Source organism: Chrysemys picta, chromosome 20 (assembly GCF_011386835.1).
Source record: "Chrysemys picta bellii isolate R12L10 chromosome 20, ASM1138683v2, whole genome shotgun sequence".
Classification (NCBI taxonomy): domain Eukaryota; kingdom Metazoa; phylum Chordata; order Testudines; family Emydidae; genus Chrysemys; species Chrysemys picta.
The window spans coordinates 25,543,374-25,562,432 of NC_088810.1; the positions used below are offsets into that span (position 1 = coordinate 25,543,374).

Here is a 19,059-nt window from a genome sequence, read left to right on the forward strand (position 1 = left end):
GTAGTCTTAGCAACCTATAACAATAAAAAGGTACAATATTTTCAGACAGAAAAGTGATTTTCAAGTTGTGTCCCATTAAAAACGGTTAAGGTTTTAAAACCTTTTCTTAGTAAGAATATTTTACCAAAGTCTGTGTCTGTTAAAACACCAAATTAAGACCGAGGTTGTGACCACTCCCGCCCCAGGTGACTGTGCTGTACCCAAGAAAGTTATCTGATAGAGCTGAAGAAAAAAGGAGGAAGCAAAAGGAATATTTGTACATTTATTTATAAGGAAATTATGTTTCTATAATTATTTACAACACGTAGGAAACCAGAGAATAAGTTTATACAGAGCCAGCCAGCCTGCAAGGTAGTCAAAATGTGTAAAAGTTACACTTATTACAATACTTCAAACTATTACTCATGTTTCAAATGCAGACCCGCACCTCCATTTACATTGTGTCCCACCACACATTAGTGGATTCACACATCAATGTTATCAATACAAAAGAGTAATCTTTTGGCAACAGCTTGCCATGATAAGAAAGGCCCCTTTGCAGTTCCAGTCACTGTAAACAATCCACAATTTATTCAGAGGTTCCGCTTCTGTGCTTCAGTGTAATAGCAGTGCTTGCAATCAGGTCTTTGGAGATACACAAACCAGGATGCTATATTTCTTTGTTAAACAGTCATAAAACAAAACTGGTGGAATCAGACTCAGAAATTAACGACAGACTGACACCAACATGACAAGTAGTATCACATGGACCAGCTGAAGGTGGTTAGAGTGTACATACCACTGATATACCAAGTATGTCCAAGTATTAGTAGCAAGCCAAATCCATCCAAAATAGAAAATTATGTGGAAAACCTACATTTCCCCCCCACACTCCAAGAAATTTGACTAAAATCAAAAGTTATTTTGGGTTACTGAAATTGCATTTTGGAATTAAGGGGGGGAAGGGGGAGAGAAACACACATGGGAACTGCTTGAAATAAAATTAGGAATTTAAGGAAACATGATCTTAAAAATTGTGTAATGCATAGATTTTCCTTTCTCCAGTGAAAGTCCAAACATTGAGGACATCTGTTGTCACCACTGACTCAAACACAAGTTGACAAAAGGAAAATTACTTAAAATAAACACACAAAATCTGTATTTAAGTCAGCCTGGCTGGCTTTCTCCATTTCTGAAGCTATCCAGGGCACATGGAAAATGCGGGGGGAGCGACATACCTCCCTGTTCTTGTTCTGTGAGCACTTTCCCTCATTGTATAAAAAGTCCGTGCTGCACTGAGTTTGTGATTTCAAATAACTTTTCATAGATGACAAATTCACTGCAGAAATATGGATTGTAAAAATATTATAGAACCCCTTTCAAAAGGGAATAGTGCACCTTTAGCAGCTTCTGCAAAGGTAAGAACAATGTACATTTGCAAAGTTCATTTTGTAATATACATGCATTATTGCTAGAGAAAAAAGGTGTAACTGAGGGTACAAAAACTGTTCTATAGCTTCTATGGTGCCATCCAAAATGGCATCTGTTGTTTAGCTCGTTGTTGTGAGGAAGGATACTGGTATCCCAAACTCCATCCCTGTGAAAAAGTACTTGCATTTTTATGGCCACCATGTTCCTCTTCTTCATCTGATGAATCTCCAGTATAAGACACCAATCCAAACCCCTTTTCAGCAGTTTTCATCTTCTTAGCTGGATGATCTAGAGGAAAAAAAACATCTCCCCCCCCCCCCCCCCAAAAGAAGGAAGAAAAAGATAAAAATACCCCAAACAAGTTAATTAATAAAAAAAGACGTTAATTATAAATTGTTAGTTGGACACCATTTTGAGGTCACAGGGTCAATGGTCACCCAAGGTCGGATGTCACACGAAACAGCACCAGCAACGGCACATGTGATCCATCAGAACCATGTAAGAGAGCAGAGAAAGAAAAAAGAAACACAAAAAAAAGGTAAAGTTAGCAAGTGAGTTTAAGTGACTGCAATTTCACCGTTAAGAGATAAATATGTAAAGAAAAGTCCAAATTTAATCATAAGAAGTCTAATACAATGGCAAACTCTGGCATCAATACTGGAGAAAAACTGAGGTTAAACTAATATACTGTGTCTGAAGCTCTTTGATACAAGGAAATGTGCAACTTTCAGGGCATTTACAAGTACAAGGATTTAAAATGTTCTCTAAAGTAGCAAATATTTGATGCTACAGAATCCTATGAAAAGATGGAATCCACTAAGGATTTCTGTTAGTTGTGGACCACTTCAGGAGACTGTCTACTAGACACATGACTTATGTTAATGACTGGTTTAATATACAAAGCTATACAATTTGAGCCTGATGGTAATGTAAAACTATGTGATATACCGGTGTTACAGAGCAATTCTTATGAGCTGTGCCTGGGCTGATCATCAAAATAAAAAACAAAACAAAACAAAAAAAAAAGAGGCCTTCCTTTCTTTCAAAATAGGAGTTAAACATATCACAGTTCCCAAGGTTTTTCTAACACTCACTTAAATATTTACCTTAGCTCTCAGAAACTAGATATCTCATGTGTTGACAGTTCAAATCTATGTAAGAAATGCATGGGTTTAAAGCCAGTAGAACATGCCCATCCTCTCATTTAGAGTTGCAATCCCAAGGACAGCCCAGAATTGATTGGGCTTTTCAGTATTTGCCAAAGTCAACATTATATCAGTGCCTTGCAAGTCAAGCTTGCTTTTGCATATGAATTTGTTTTGTCCATTGTGCTCACCGTGGTTGCCCAATAAGGACCCCGATCCATTTCTTTCTTCGGATTCTGTTTTCATTCCGGTCACTGGAAAAGCTGGTGGAGGCATCAACTGCCTGTTTTAATAAAAGTATTCTTTAATTATTCAATAATTTAATAATTTTTAAATAATTATTGACCTATTTGATTAATTTAATTATTCAATAATTAAGCAATATAAAGTATTGCGTTAAGAGGGGTTTAAAGAGGAGGGGGAGAGAGAGAGAGAGAGAGAGAGAGAGAGAGAGAGAGAGGGTGTAAAATTATACAACATGGGATTAGAGTGAATTCTAATATCTTGCTAAAGATCTGCCAGAAACAGATTAACATTGTCTTATGATTTTAAAGGAAACATCCTGCTTGCATGATATTTTCCCCATCAAGCACAACAACAAACTAAGTAGATGGGCCATCTCATGGATAGCTCATCATGATTAAGTTTCCAAATAATTTGATAATCTGATCACTTATATTTCAAAATACCTAAGAAAGTTATTCACTTAGTTCTAAAGCAGATTTGAGAGTTTTTAAAACTTTACCAATATCTCAGATGTATTTTTTCATGACCTCAAATAAGATCTAGAACATTATTTCTCAACCTCTTTGAATTGGCAATTCCTTTTTTGAAGTAAAAAAAAAATATTGCAATGCCATCACATTTACTAAACATCTCATTGAGAAGCCTACATAATTTGTAAGTGTTTCAAGATGTTGACAGAGAATACTTAACCTTGAAGGTAAGGGTGTGCAGGGAGTGGGAACCAAAAACCATCTTTAGATAGTAAGAAAATTTTCAGTGCCTCACAACCCTTGTGATTGGCTTTTGTGACCCCTATGTGGGTCACAGCCCACCAGTTGAGAAACACTGATTTAGAAGTTCAGCTTTTCTTTAGGATTAACATATATGACTGTAATCCTTTCATACTTTAGTTAAACACAACATTTACCTGTCCCTCTCTCTCTCCTTTCCCGAGGAACTTGCTGGCTTCGATCCTGCCCCATCGATTTCACTCTGACTGGAGAAGCCTGTACCTAAATTAGTCATATGAATGGGTCCATGCTATGAGCAGAAAAACACATGGCATTAGCAAATCTACAACTATGATATAAGCTACATCTCCTTAATGAAAATGTCAGGAAGGCCAACCTTTCGGAGTATATTGCAAACTACAGACTGGGTTTAATATTTCCAATTTTCTAGGTCTAATATTTTTGTGATTGCAATTTACATAAGAGATCAGGAAATATCTACTGTTCTCTAATGTAGTTATTCAAAATGCTTTTCCCTACAGTATCCTGAACAAGGTAACTTATGTATATAAACATCTATGAATTGTCACAAAGCATTTTGTATTGCATCTGTAACCAGTGTCTACTGTAACCAGTGTCTAAAGCCCAGATTTTTAAAGGTATTCAGACTCTTAAAGTGCTTTAATCCCTTTTGAAAATTAAATGTAGGCTCTTGAACCAGTTAGACGTTACAACACTGAGCACCGCAATGCCTAAATACTTTTAAAAATCTGGGACCAAGTGCTGAGGTAGAAGAGACCTTACACATCTAGCTCATCTTCCCCACAGTGCTTGATTGTATAGCCATTAAGCAGTCGGACAACTATCTTCCTTCATAGGCTAAAACAAAATGCTATTTGAAGCACCAATTTTCACCTCACATACATTTGTGGGAGCAAACATATCTGCCATTTGAGATTCTGATCCCGAGTAATTTTTTAAATGTTTTCTGCCAAAACAGCCTTTTAAATGCAAGTTTGGTTAAATTTTACCAGGGGCAATTTGGACTCAGGAAAATACTTCAGGCAAGAGAAGGCACTTTTCCATGGTGGAAACTTCCCTTACACATGGAAGTGTCTGAGGAACAGTGGTAAATTATATTACATTTTTATTAAATTAAATATGGCTGTTTGTATGGAGTAAGATTTTGATCATGACTTTATGCCTCGTGCTATCTCAAACAAAAAAAAATTAAGTCTAATCTTACTGTAATCCTCCTAACTACTAAAACTGCTAAAAACCTGAATAGAAGATTCTGGAAGCAATCAATATACTTTTTCTCACAACAAAAGCAACAACTGCTTTTCATTATGGAAGACAGTGAAAGGGAAAGAATTATTTAATTTTTGTCTGAAAGAAATGGGAGACACTAGATGCAAATGGTGCATCTGTTCCAAAGAACAGAAGTGTGAAGTCTCATCTTCACCACTCATGATTACATTTAAAATTCTATTTAATAATTCACTAGCATCTCCTAAAGGTCTTAGATGACAGTCATGAAACAACTCAAACTACATTAAGAATGACCAATTTACAGCAAAGTCTCTTTGTAGGGAAGGGAACTGGAGGCAGGTACTAAAATTGCTTATTTTATTGCACCTGGTATCCCAGCAGTCCTGACTCTCTCTCATCTGGTAGCTCCTCAGTGAAGCGCCTCTTTTGGCCCTGAGGCTGCGGTTGGATTTGTGGCAGTGTAGCAGTTGGCAAGGTTGTTTTTACTGGGGCAGCAGGAAGAAAAGGCCCATTCAGCGGACTCTAGTGACCACAAAAAAATAAAAAGATCGTATACTATCAGATTCTTACATGCTAACAAAGATAATGGTTTAAACTGATTAAAGTTTACACAAAGGAATAAAATACACTTCACTAATTTCTCCTTATAAGTACTAAAAAGGCAGATAATTTAAAAATTGTATTTAGTTTAAAGGCCCACTAAGTAGCAAAGTTGTGGAATGCTATCTTAAAGTGATAGCTATTCAAACCTGCTCTACCAGTGTAACTGTAGTGCAGTTTATGACAATGCCTGTGGTAATTAAAATTATTTCCAACATTAAGAAAGATAACGGGAATTCAAGAAATTTCTGCCTAATGGATACATGCTATGAATGGAGTTGTCATCTCTTAGGTGATTGTAGCAGTACTTGACTCGAAGAGACCCAACAAAATAGCAGAAGTATTTTATACAAGCATATCCTGAAGAAGTCGTCATCTTGAGTCTTAGAGCTACTATAAAGATTTTTCTGTTAGCAGAGGCAGAAACTTGTTACCCAAGAACTTTAGGCCAAGTTATGCATCCCTTTCCCTACCTGGCCGGTGCTAGCTGGAGGTTGTACTTGTGAAATTGGATACTGTGTGGGCACAGGTGGTATTCCTGTGGGTAATGCTGTTAACACTCCAGGTGCCAGTGGCACTGCAGGTGGTACTATGCCTGGTACTCCATAAGGTGGTTGAACTGGCTGCTGAGGAGGAGGAACAGCAGGGTAACCGGATTGGTAGCCATTGGATGGATAGTATGATGGCTGAGGAGGTATGCTATTTATAGCAGCAGGTTGTGTGAAACCTGGTGGGGGAGAAAAAAAATAAAAACAATTACTTCTAAATCAGCTACAGAATCTAAAAAAATCCATTTAATTTACGAGGAAAGGTAAAGAAGGTCAGCTGTTGTTCATTGAAGATAAATGAGGGGAAGACTTTCAGAATTAACAGGGAAAAATAAGACTGTTGCCCAATACCATCTGACTGATATATATGTAAGTGTAAATATTGCTCATAGAAACAATGTAACTTGCAAACTTCAAAGATATTAACACATACCTGCTAAAGGTACTGCAGTGGTTATTTGATTCACAAATCGGGAGTATTCAGCATGAACCTTCAAAAGACATTAATAGATTAGCAAATAAATGTATACCATGTCAGACTAGCTCTTTGGGGCAAAGAATATTTCTTACTACATATTTATCCAGCAACTAGCACAATGTGGCCCTGATTCTAGGTTCTACCAAAAGCACAGTAACGATAATAATGATAATGATCCAAGCAATAAAAGGAAAAGGGCAAAGCTAAGTCACTTGTATGGCATGTGAGCATGACAGATTTCTATCAGAGACGTATTGTTGGAGTCACTAAAGGTTAGATATGACATTCTGAAGTATTTTTATCCTTAGAAGTTCACTTTAGAATGTCCAAAAGGCCATGAGGAGCCCATATTTGAGCACTGATAGTACAAGGAAGAATTTGGCACACCAGATTGAGCTGTTTTTATGCATTATATCCTAACACCATAACAGAGAAAGAGCTAAGAAGTGGATTCTACATACATCTGAATATAAGCAAAACATGAATTGGCATTGGACAATGTTATGTTGCAATACACTGAGTCTCCTGAAACTCTCAAGAAAGTATAGTAAGATGACGCAACCACCATGAGAAACAGTAGGGTCTCTGTAGATGGAATGCACCCTGATTAATTTAAGTTTTCTGCTGCTGCTTAAGAGGTTCCTTAATGCAAGTGTGTTCTGAAAGTAATTTAAATATCCCTCCCAAGGGTATGTGCAGAAATGTAAATTTTACTGCTTTTGGGAAGGACACTGGTGGGGGATGCAGAACTCCTCCAGCAGGGGTGAGGAAGCAAACTCCTCCGCAGAACTCCTCCTGTTCCTGGGTTGCGGTGGGGAAAAGTGAGAGTGCTCTTCTCCCCAGGGGCTGCAGCGGGGAGAGAGAACTCCTTCAGCCCTGGGGCTGTGGCAGGGAGAGCCCGGGGCTAGAGAAGTTCTGCTCTCCCCGCTGCATCCCTGGGGTGGAAGGAGTCCCACTCTCCTGGGGCTGCTGTGGGGAGAGGGGAGCTCTCTCGCTCTCCCTGCCGCAGCCCAGGAGCAGGAAGAGTTCTGCATCCCCCGCCGATTACTGAGAGGACCCGTGCCCATTTGCCCCCTCTTGCACACGCCCCTGCTCAAAGCCAGTTGTTTCCTTGAGACATACCACCACCAGCATGTCAAAGCTTATGAAAAGTTTTGCTGAGAGCATAATAAAAGCAGTTACAACACTGAGGCATAGCAGAGCTAAAAGGGACCCTAAAAATCTCATATTTATGTGAATAAGCTGCCATGAAAAGTCACTTACAGTTTGTAATAAATTCTCACACAGCTTTTTGGCAGCTGCCAGACCTTCTGGTTTTGGATGACTGAAAAAACAAGAGTCAGGAACTTGAAAAAAGTGCATTAGTGGTCTTGCTTTTTTATGGCTGAATTTTATGACTAGACTTGGGTGCTTCTTCCTCTTTACTTCCTCCATTGGTAGCGTAGCACCAGGCCTTTTCCCTATCCCTTCACATAGGTGATCAACTGCTTGTCTGCTCAACAGCACATCTAGACCTCTGAACTTTTACTGTCATTTAGAAAGTAAATGTGCCCCCACTTCCTTTTAAAATGAAAGTTCAAAGAGGCTCAGCTGCTGCAAGAAGTACTACAGAGGTCAGTAACCTGATTGGAAGAAGGACATTGCGTTTTCCTTTTAAATCCTACCACTTATAAGACACTGGCAGTCAACATTAAAAGGAAAATACTACATTCTTCCTGTAGCCCATCTTCTCCTCTCAATAACAATTTGAAGGTGCTTAGAGTCTATAGATATAGTAGTGTTTTATGAAAGATTTAAACAGGGGCATAACATCTCTTTCTAAACAAATCCAACCAGAACTACATTGTACCGTGTTCTTGTGCAAAGCAGTAAGTTAAGATTAAACTGCATGCAATTTTACTTCTTAAGAAAAGCAGTTGCTACATTAGAGACTTTCATTCAAGCGTACTCAGCTGTCAGATGAAGATATTTCTATGCTTTCAGCATAACCTGAAATTACATTCAGAATAACTACATCGCACGGCTTCTTAAAATTACCCATACCTTATGTAGATGTACATAGGTTCAAAGGCTTCTCTGCCTGAAGCTGGCTCTATGCAGCCTGAGCCCTTCCCACGTAGGAAAACCTTGGCACCAGTCTCAATTTGAATGTGTTGTAAGTAGGAGCAGCCAGGCCCTTCCACCTTTTCCTTCACATTAAATGTAGGTACAGCATGTTCCAGACCAACAAATAATTTGTCCTGAACATAATGCATCTGCAAACATAACAGTAGACAGCTAATCATTCCATGTATAAAGTTTACAACTCATTTTCAAAGGTTAATTATTCTGACTTCTGTAAGAGGAAGTTTAAATGTTGGATGGTACAGTAAGTCCTCTGCTCTTCTGTAAGTAGGACTGCTCTCTCCGTCCCCTTCCTATAGGAGGATGGTATCAGCAGAGCCCCACTTTACAGACTCTACCTTGTTAGTCCTCCAGTTATCACAGTGAATAAAAAAGTTTAAAAAGACAAATTTATAAATGGATAAATCTTACAAGATGAGCATAAAAATACCATAAGAATCACAGGTATGCATTACATACCCCTGACTGGAATGGAGGCTTCTGGCCAACAGCGGGAGACAGTTGGGCAATGGGAGCAGGCTGGTGATAAACGGTAACTGTAGCTCCATTGAAAGTTGGACTGGAACCAGTGGCAGCTTTCACTACTCCATTAGTAATTATTTCTTTAATTCGGTTTACAGCTCCTGTTGGGTATAACATAATACAACTTTAATTTCAGGAAAAGCATGCTACCAAATGACTAGATCTTTGGGTTCTTCATACTTTAAATCCTTTCCTTTGATTGGACTACCCAAACCAGAAACCTGCTCTTGCTGTAAATAATATCTGCATTACTGGCTTGCCTGATTTTAACAACCCAGTGGCGGAAAGTCTTCCAGGAGCAATAAACTGCTGCAATCATACCCCGTTCCCTGGATCTGTTTCATTCAGACCTCTTCAGCTGAGTTCCAACCCTTAAAGTGACAAGGTGCTAAACAAAATGGAGCCCTGGTATTCCAGTCAGTTTACACAGGAAAAAAAAAAAAACTCTACATTTATACTAGTAGTATACACATGCTAACTTTGGAGTGCTAAAAGGACATGTGGCCAAGATACCTGACCAAAAGCAAACCAAGGCAACTGATAAAAAACGTTTTTTGTCTACACAGTCACTGTACTGCAATTCTACTCCTGGACCACTTAATTTACCACATCCTCACATTATTTATTTGTTATATTAAATATCATTTAAATCATGTTCCCGCTACTCCACATACATTTAGACTACTGAAAACTAAGTCATCTTGAGGATTTTACTGATTTCATTTAATCCTTAACAGAAGAGAATCACTCTTACTGATACTATTACTAGATAGATGTTTGCCCTTATTTCCATTATAAATGTTAGGGTTTTTTTATTTTATTTTTTGCTAGCAATTTTTCACCAGGTGAAACTTGGGGAAGTGACTTCCCCCAGGAGAGAACTATTTTCTTAATTTTCATTATCTAAAAGATCGGATTATAGATATTTTAAAAAACACAGGCATTTTTAGTGCTGTTTTCTCATCATGAACACTAGTACCTTTCACACGGAGCTTAAGATCACATTGTTCCTGGGATTCAAACAAATATTCTTTCTCCATTAAGTTAACCATTCCCAACTGACTTTAGTCAATTATTAATTTAAACACTTAAACAAGTAAAATTACAAATGCTCTCAGGGATCATCACCATCATTCGTGAGAAACAAAACAAGAAGCATACCACCCCATTGATTAGAAATCCTAAAAACAGTTTAAAAAAAAAAAAGTTCCACGGCATCACTTTCCAGTCTCTAATATGAAGAGTCCATGGGCCTCCTCCTTACCACTACCCATTACTCCACAGTGAAAGTCTTTTACTTGCAAATTCTCAACCTTTACGATTTTTTTAAACTAGTTTCCTATTTTTCAATCTAGTTTGTGTTTCTCAAAATAGGCTAAAATAAAAGACCTGTTTATATTGGGGAGCCATGTGAACATTACATTCTGGTAAAAACATTAGAACTTAATAGCTCTGGTTCCAGCTCATTTGTGCATCCTAGATTCTGGGTGGAATTTTGCTATCAATATGCTTGGAGACAGAATACTAATTCAGAATTTCAAAGTGAGCAAAATCAAAATACTTGAAATTAAAATGTAAAAATACTGAAAGCTCATGTTAAAGGAGTCTATGGTTCCAGATGCAAAATACCACCATAGCTCATTTACAAATATAAATAAAAACAATGTAAATGCAAGCCACACTATCTCTGTATTAGTCATTAATGCATAAACATAGAACAAATAAATATGGTTGATATGGAGCCAGATATTGCCAAGGTGCAATCCAACAAACAGAGGAGCAAAGGTCGCTTTACCCCACCTTTGCAACTGCTGAATTCAGGCCTGGTTCAGGGACTGTCATGGCCCACAACTGCTGTTCTAACCTACAGCTGTTACCCCCACAGCTACCTATGAAGCTGCTCCTCAGCCCAAAATATCCTAACCACAAAGTGATCCAGCAATATTCCAACATTCCATTTTATGATGGGGCTTGCAAAGGAGGATAGGATGTGGTGACCTATGCTATCCCTGTGTCAACAGAATTCCCAACATGGGGACCCAACAGGTATTCTGGCCAGAACTGGGGTCCCTGTGTCAGACTGCAAGTGGTAATAAGATGCGTTTTTCCCCCCCAGTAATGTTTAGGATAATCTATGCAGTTGGGTGATCTATACTAGCAATTATTTTAAAATATCTGTATGTAGAAATTACATAATTGAAATCTGCATACATTGACAAATCTGTACATTACAGGAAAGGTTGGGCATATGAGGGCTGCAAGTAGTGTAAAGGAGGTAAACTGGGAGGGTGAACTGACAAGAAGAGCAGATGGGAAGTTGAACAACTTCACTTATTCCTTTGTTTTTTTAAAATTTGTCTTGGTGGGCTATGCAATCTAGCCTCTCTAATTCAAAACTCACCTTTTGTAACAACACTGAGGGCTAGTATACACTGAGAGTTTACACTGGCATACCTATGTGTCTCAGGGGTGTGAAAAATCCACACCTCAGAGATGTAGCTATGCTGACCTAACCCCCGGTGTAGACAGTGCTAGGTTGATGGAAAAATTCTTCCATCAACCTAGCTATGCCTCTCAGGGAGGTGGATTACCTTTCACCAATGGGACAACCCCTCCCGTCGGCATAGGCAGCATCTACACTGAAGCACTACAGTGGCGCAGTTACAGTATTGAAGCTGTGCCGCTGCAGCGGTTTAAATGTAGGCATGTATCCTTAGATCTGAATATACATGACCAGAGAGGGGGCCTCTCCACCTATGCCCCACCATGCCAGTTCTTGCTGTGTCTCACCTGGGGACAGATGGCAGATTATTTCTTTTGATGGTGGGGCTGCACCTGAGCTCAAAAAGTCACACCTTGTGGTCCATCAAAGCCTTAGTTTGATGACTTGTAGGATGCAATGGAAGATGCTTCTGACTTTCCAACCAACAAGGGATTTACCATTAGTGCATGAACTGTTACCTTCTCCCAGATGATTTACAGCTCATAATAAAAATATATATCAAATTAATAAAAAAACACAATAGTACGGAGACACAAAACTATGTATTACTTACTGTCAACTAGCTCCCGTGTCTGCCCCTGGACATGGAGATACAAAGGCCGATCCCTATTAAAAGAAAACCAAAACAGTCTATGGAAGCACTGACATCATCCTCCAGTAATGAATTCATCCCAATTCCATTATGGTTTTGATAATGCTACGTACTTTTCCTTAATAAGTATAAGAACAACAATCCCTGCTGAATTCTGAGAGAAATGGCAGCAAAGCAGAGATCAGCAGCCTAAGAAAGTGTAAATAAAAGTAACGGAGTATTTCTTAACTATGTATTTTTCATTTAATTTCATGACCCTTGATAGGCAAAGGCATATAGTCCACATAAAAAAATTCAGAAGTTCCTTATTTGAATGAATGAAGACTCCCTAGATTATTAAAACCAGGAACTTGAAAAATATAATTACTTTTCATCATTTACATTGCATTTATTCTTTGGATTTCACTCATCTGGTTCAACTGCCCAAGCTTTGTCAGTTTCACTTTCTGGTTTGCGTATATTAGCATGCTGCCATCTCCCAGACTTTTACTGTGACAGGCCCAAGTGGTGGCAAGCTCCACACCAGTGTGCTCCTCACTAGGAGTGACATCTTGGCTCTACTGAAGCTACTGGCAAAACTCCCGTTGACTTGGAGCCAGGATTTCACTCTTAACAGCATGCAAGCCATAATCCAGAGTTCCATAATGAAGCACATAGCATGTGTGTGGGAGATGTTATTTAATAGTGTAGCAAAATATTAAATATGCATTTACAGATCTGAAAGAGGAAACTCCACCCTGGTAGCATTCATGAAGGCACCTATCCTTGAGCTGGTTATGTAAAGAAAATGTACCTCAAAATTTACATCATGCTGTAATTCCATCAATAGCATTTTGATAAACTACTAATTTAAAGCTTCACTTGAATCTCAAAGCAAGAATTCCTAGTCTCAATGTAAATAAGTTATTCTTGAAATGCTCATAATACTACACATTGAAGTACTTGACGATAGAGATAAACCTTCACAGGTAGTAAAGTTCCCGAAGCAGTTTTGATTTCATATTAGTTCAATTATTACCATAGTTATTTAGTATTTGCACTGCTGTAGCGATTAAGAGCCCTAGTCATGGGCCAGGATCCCACAGTGCTAGGTGCTATACAAACACAGCTAGACATGCAATCAGTGTTTCAGCCTGTTAATTAGCCTATTAAAAAACTCCATAATAACCACAATACTGACTTACCCTGCTACATAACAGAGAATCTTTGAGGGTAACTATATATATCCACATAAGTATCCAACCATGATGCCAAATAATTAAAAAGAACTACAAACCCAGGTCCTAATTTTGCTTTCTCCTCCACAGTCATGAACCTCCCTCGAGTAGAGACAGCTGCTCCACTCAGACGACTTATCTATAGACAAAAAAAAAAAAAAAAATCTTGAGTAAAGCCCTACTTGAATTGGAGGATGATTGTAAAATAATTGCTGCTGAGTTGTGGACAAGACATGGAAAATAGCAGAAGAGTAATCACAGACCTTTATTAATGTGGAAAAGCCAGAGAAGACCTACTTGTTTAAGAAAAATTTGCTGGAACAATATAAAGTGTTGATTTTAGAGATGTTACCTGATAGAGAGATTATAAACACTACACAAAAGTTACATTGGACACTTCAGTTTACCTTTAATTATACAGGACAACATTAAATTACATTGAAAGAACATATTTAAAGCTGAAAAAGGGACTTGTTTGTTTGTTTGTGGTACCAAATTACAGGGGTTTCTTTAAAAAAAAAAGACTACAAAACCTCTGGCTTCAGGATATAAGCTAACCTCTCACTAATGGGCATTAGCAAGACACTTCTTTCAGGGGCAATTTATTTCACTTTGTTTCTTACATTTTTATTTGAAGCATCTGATACTGGCCATAGCCAGAAGTCCAGAATGAATGGACCAGTGGTCTGATCCAGTATGGCAATTCCTATATTTCTACAAAGACTGCGCAGAGGTGTTGCCTTTATAGGCAAGAGAAGGGAAAAAAATCAGGAAAATCAATTCATTTACAAATGTTCCAGCTATGTGAGTAATCAAAGTCATACCCAACATAAATAAGACCATCTGGAACAGAAGGCATTTCTATTCTAACATCATAAGTAAGATTGATTTGATCAGTCCCTAGAAGATAAGCATTCTAATCTAGTTGTTCACCTCTAACATGGATTCTATGTAAATTATTTTGAATATTTTTACAAGCAGTCACATATTTCACTATTATATTGCATAGTTTCAAATTCAGAATCTAGTCACTCTGGCCTATAAGTTCCCATGTGGCTTACAGACCCCTGCTCTCTCCCTACCCACAACCCAAACACTTTTGCTAGGAACCTTCCCTGAATCAATGAACATTAATCCTTTTAAATTTGAAAAACAGTTGAAAGCCAAAGAATTAGATACAGCTTCTTTACACACCTCGTCCTGAGTTTGTCCTCTTGTCAACAGGTTTCTGCAGGTGAGGGGCACATCATTGATTTCCACTTCTGCTACTACAAGGTCATCTTTACTTTTGCTTGTAGCTGGACCTTTCCCTGGGGCCTGTAGCTTCAACAGACCATTACAAATCTTTGATACATGGCAATGCTCAGTTTCACTGTATAATACGACAAATTGACCTGAATGGTCCTTTAATACAAACAACAATGTTGTCTTTCTATATCTCCTTTCACTCCCTGAACTCATTTGCTTTACAAACAATAAAATAAGTTATTAGTTATATCTAGTACTCATTACTTACCTAGCTCTTCACATCTTCAAACACCCTGTATAAATACCAACTGATTAATCCTTCTCAACACTTCTCTGAGATGGGTATTAGTACTCCCATTTTACAGACAGAGAACCTGAGAAAGGAAGGTCTTTGTGGCTAAGGAACTGGATTCCTGTGAGACTTTGGACAAGACAATTTCTATTTGCCTCAACTCCCCGTGTGTAAAATGGGGATAATACTTTCTTTCACACTTAGTGTAAACTGTAAACTCTTCCAAGCTGGGATTGTCCTTTACTATGTGTTGGTACAGTGCATAACAAAATGGGGCCCTGATCTCAGTTATAGTTTTTAGAGGCTATAATAAAACAAATAATCATGATAATAGAGGCACAAAGAGGTATAGCTGGAGGAGGTTACAATCACTTTGGAGGACAGGATTAGAATTCAAAATGATCTTGATAAATTGGAGAACTGGTCTGAAATTAACTAGATGAAATTCAATAATGTCAAGTGCAATTTCCTAGATTTAGGATGGAAAAATTAACTGGACAAATAGAAAATGGGGAAGAACTGGCTAGGCAGTAGTACTGCAGAAAAGGATTTGGGGTTATAATGCATTACAAATTAATTATAAACCAATAATCTGGTGCTAATATAGTTTTGGGATGTATTAACAGGAGCATCATACATAGGACACAGGTAACTGTTACGCTCTGCTTGGCACTGGTGAGCATATTGTGTCCAGTTTTGGGCACCACACCTTAAGACAATATGGACAAACTAGAGAGAATCCAGAGGAAAGCAACAAAAATGATGAAAGGCTTAGAAAAAACAACTTATCAGGAAAGATTAAAAATATTGAGTATGTTATGTCTTGAGAAAAGACAATTGAGGGGGGACCTAATAGTGAAATACATGGTCTCATTGGTTTTTACAGAAAAAAAGTAAATTAGGAAACATGAGAAGTTACAATACACTTTACAATACTCAAAAATATCCAAAGAGTGGACACACTTCATGCACTCCTTCAACGGTGATTTTGAAGACTGCTTCAAATCAAAACACCTTCCCATGTTTCTTTCCAGGAGATTCAACACCCTACTGAGGCCAAAAACTTCAGATCCTCATGTTGGAGCCCATATCATGAAACAATAGAGAATGAGGTTCTGTGATTGTTTCATAGGAGATTAAACTCATCAACCAATGGTTTCAATTTCACCAGTTAGCAAAATTCTGAAGATTCCTGGGAGCAAGGAACTCTTAGAGAAATGTTTACTACATAAGCCCATAAAACAGATTTTCAAAGCAAGTTTTAGATAAACCTTCCATCATTTCAATATTTTTACTCAGTGAATAAAGACTCTGACAAAATAAGGACTACAATTTTTAATGCAACTTCACAGCACTGGCTCTGTTACATTATGCAAACTTGGTGGAATTGATGGCTCTTTCTACCATCAGCAGGTACTAGAAATGACAGTGTAAAAAGTACCATAAATATCCACAGTTTTTAAATAAAAGTTTATAAACATTACATGTCTACTGGCTAGAACAGAAGGCTAGGAGGCAGAAACATCTGAGTTTCAAATGTGGCTCTACTACTGACTAGGGGGTTCCTCTACACTACTACTGGAGGTATAATTTCCAGTTCCGGTAGACACATGCGTCCTAGCTTTGATTGAGCTAGCATACTAAAAATAACAGTGTAGTTGTGGCAGTGCACACATGGCACAGGAATTATACTCCGACAGCTAGACAGTACTGCTGCCCGCACTGCCTCGGCTACACCGACATTTTTAGCATACTAGCTTTATCAAAGCTTGTTGGGATATGCAAGGGTTAAGTAAAGACCTGGGTAACTGCTAGCATGGTATTAGGGAGGAAGGCACAGGCAGGCACTGTCTCTTCATTTGATAAATAAAGTGCTACACCTCTCCCTTCCCTTTTCCTCATTCAGGATTAATACAGCTGCATAAGGAATGTGGGGATCTAAAAGATACTCTTTGTATAAAGCAGTGTTATCTATCTCCCCCTCCCTTCCTTTCCCAGCTACATAAACGAGCTTGGGGTCATGGCCCCTTCATCCCTCCCCTGTGAACTGCTGATTAAGGGAACATGTAGCTACAATTACTGCATCTGACGAAGCGGGTATTCACCCACAAAAGCTTATGCTCTAATACGTCTATTAGTCTATAAGGTGCCACAGGACTCTTTGTTGCTTTTTGCAACAACAATAACAAAAAGTATCTTCAAGGTAAAAATTATTTGTAGAATATGCTGATGCTGCAAACAGTAATCAGGGGCTGGAATAATTATATTCAGCATATAGCTATTAATATTCATTGTATAGGCATTCATATTACTCAATAAGGGTTTTGGGGGTGTTGCAGTAAATGTAGATATTTACATACTAACAAAAAAAGCATGCCGTAACTAATTCAGTGCTTACTCGGCAATTGGGTTGAGGGGAACAAGCACTGCAATAAAAAAAAACCTGTCCACTCAATCTAGACACTAGGTATTTTGGTAGCAAAGCATATTCACGTATTATAGCATACATAAAGAGAGGTGGCCACAACCCCCTACCCTGCCACTCACTCACTTTGTCTGTGGTGTTCGATGTTGGTTTCAGTTTTCCTTTAGCCATTAGCATCGCATTGATTTTCGCTGCCACAGCAGCAGCTGCATCCAGAGCCCCTGAGGGGGCCGCAGAGCTCTCGGAGCCCGGCACACCGGAGACGCCATCTCCGCTGCTCTGGAAAGGGCGGCCAGGCAGTGGGGCCGTACCAGGGAGAATGAAAAGCGCAGGAGACGGACCAGGCTGGTCCCACTTACTGCGGCGCCTGGAAAACAAAACACGCTCAGCTTCATCTCAGCTCCGACACCCCTCACACTTCCCACCGAAGTCTCCAACCGCTTCCCCCCCACCCCAAGCCGCAGCGACCGTCCTCGGCCCGGACCCCCGCGTTGAAATGCTGACTCCAAACCCCGACCCACCAACCAGAACCAGACTCTCGAGTCCCGGCTCACCCGCCAGCGGCCCCAGAATCGCGCTGCCCTGTGCTCCCCGCTGACATGGCTCCGACCCGGCTCAGCCACCTCCGCTCCAATCCCTTCGTCATTTCCGCCAGCTCCGAAAAACTGACGTAATTTCCGGCCGTTGTCATAGTGACCGCATGGTTCAAACGACTTCCGGTGTCCGATTTCACAGGAATCTAGTCACTGACGGTACCAAGGCAACTTCCGGTCACTGTGCCCAGTAGGATGTTGTTGAGTAACGTGCCGATCCGGTCCGGCAGTGTTCCTGTTCCGTTATTTGGCTTACGAAGGCACTTTCGGCCACTGGTCACGGCAAGACTAGGAAGTGGCAGGGCAGCAATGGGTTTAAAATATCAAATCTGCATCTCCGATTTCGAAGATTGAGGCGGCTCGTGGCTCGTTCTCCGCAGAGCTGTGAGAGAGAGAGCCCAGGGTGGGGCTAGCATTTCTGCAGGACGAGATCGAGGGGCACTATAGCACAGCCCTGGGCGGAAAAGGTGGGTGGCATATTTCTGAAGGTTAGATCGCACGTAGCTGCTGCAGAGCGGTACGAGGTGGTGAGTTATTGCCCCTCAGCCTCGCATGCTGAGCCTGTTTCTTCTCCTCAGCCTCCTTTCTGCCTTTAATCAATGGCTGCTAGTTAGAGTAGCCTGCAGCAAGAAGCGGTAACACTGCTTCCAGAAGGCAATCACCGCTCCCAGATGGCCATCACCGCTCCCAGAAGGCACACACAGCCCCCAGAACTCAAACACATCCCCCAGAAGGCGATCACAGCCCCCAAAAGGCAATAATGACACCCCGAAGGCAATCACGACTACCTGAAGGCAAACACAGCTCCCGGAAGGTTAGGGTTAGGGTTGGGGTTGGGGTTGGGGGTTAGGGTGAGGGGTTAGGGTTGGGTTAGGGGTTAGGGTTAGGGTTGGGGTGAGGGTTTAGGGGTTAGGGTTTAGGGGTAGGGGTAGGGTGAGGGGTAGGTTAGGGTTAGGTTAGGGTTGGGGTTAGGTTAGGTTAGGGGTGAGGGTTAGGGTTGGGTTTAGGGTTAAGGTTAGGGTTAGGTTAGGGTTAGGGGTTAGGTTAGGGTAGGGTCAGGGGTAGGGTTAGGGGGTCAGGGGTAGGGTTGGGTTAGGGTTAGGGTTGGGTTAGGGTTTAGGGTAGGGTTAGGTT

The 19,059-nt window shown here is 39.8% G+C and overlaps 1 protein-coding gene and 1 non-coding gene across 7 annotated transcripts; both read right to left on the reverse strand.

Annotated features, from left to right (window-relative positions):
• Positions 1-248: 248 nt before the first annotated feature.
• KHDC4 (KH domain containing 4, pre-mRNA splicing factor) lies at positions 249-18,041 on the reverse strand. Of its 6 annotated transcripts, none has more exons than XM_008171954.4 (14): positions 17,887-18,041; positions 17,459-17,699; positions 14,562-14,684; positions 13,427-13,506; positions 12,112-12,164; positions 8,993-9,156; positions 8,453-8,664; positions 7,673-7,733; positions 6,365-6,422; positions 5,857-6,110; positions 5,150-5,305; positions 3,709-3,821; positions 2,747-2,838; positions 249-1,698 (listed from the first exon to the last, which is right to left on the reverse strand). In XM_008171954.4, exons 1-14 carry the CDS (start codon positions 18,021-18,023, stop codon positions 1,499-1,501), a joined length of 1,944 nt encoding a protein of 647 aa, XP_008170176.2. In that variant the 5' UTR covers positions 18,024-18,041; the 3' UTR covers positions 249-1,498. The 6 variants fall into 6 exon arrangements, 4 of the variants coding, with proteins under 4 accessions (XP_008170176.2, XP_005280728.2, XP_005280727.2 ...); XM_005280671.4 differs by having other exon boundaries at positions 249-1,689; positions 14,562-14,690; XM_005280670.4 differs by having other exon boundaries at positions 14,562-14,690.
• LOC112060087 (small Cajal body-specific RNA 4) lies at positions 8,761-8,888 on the reverse strand. The gene has a single exon (XR_002889374.1). It is a non-coding gene; the product is annotated as a small Cajal body-specific RNA 4 (non-coding RNA).
• Positions 18,042-19,059: the final 1,018 nt, after the last annotated feature.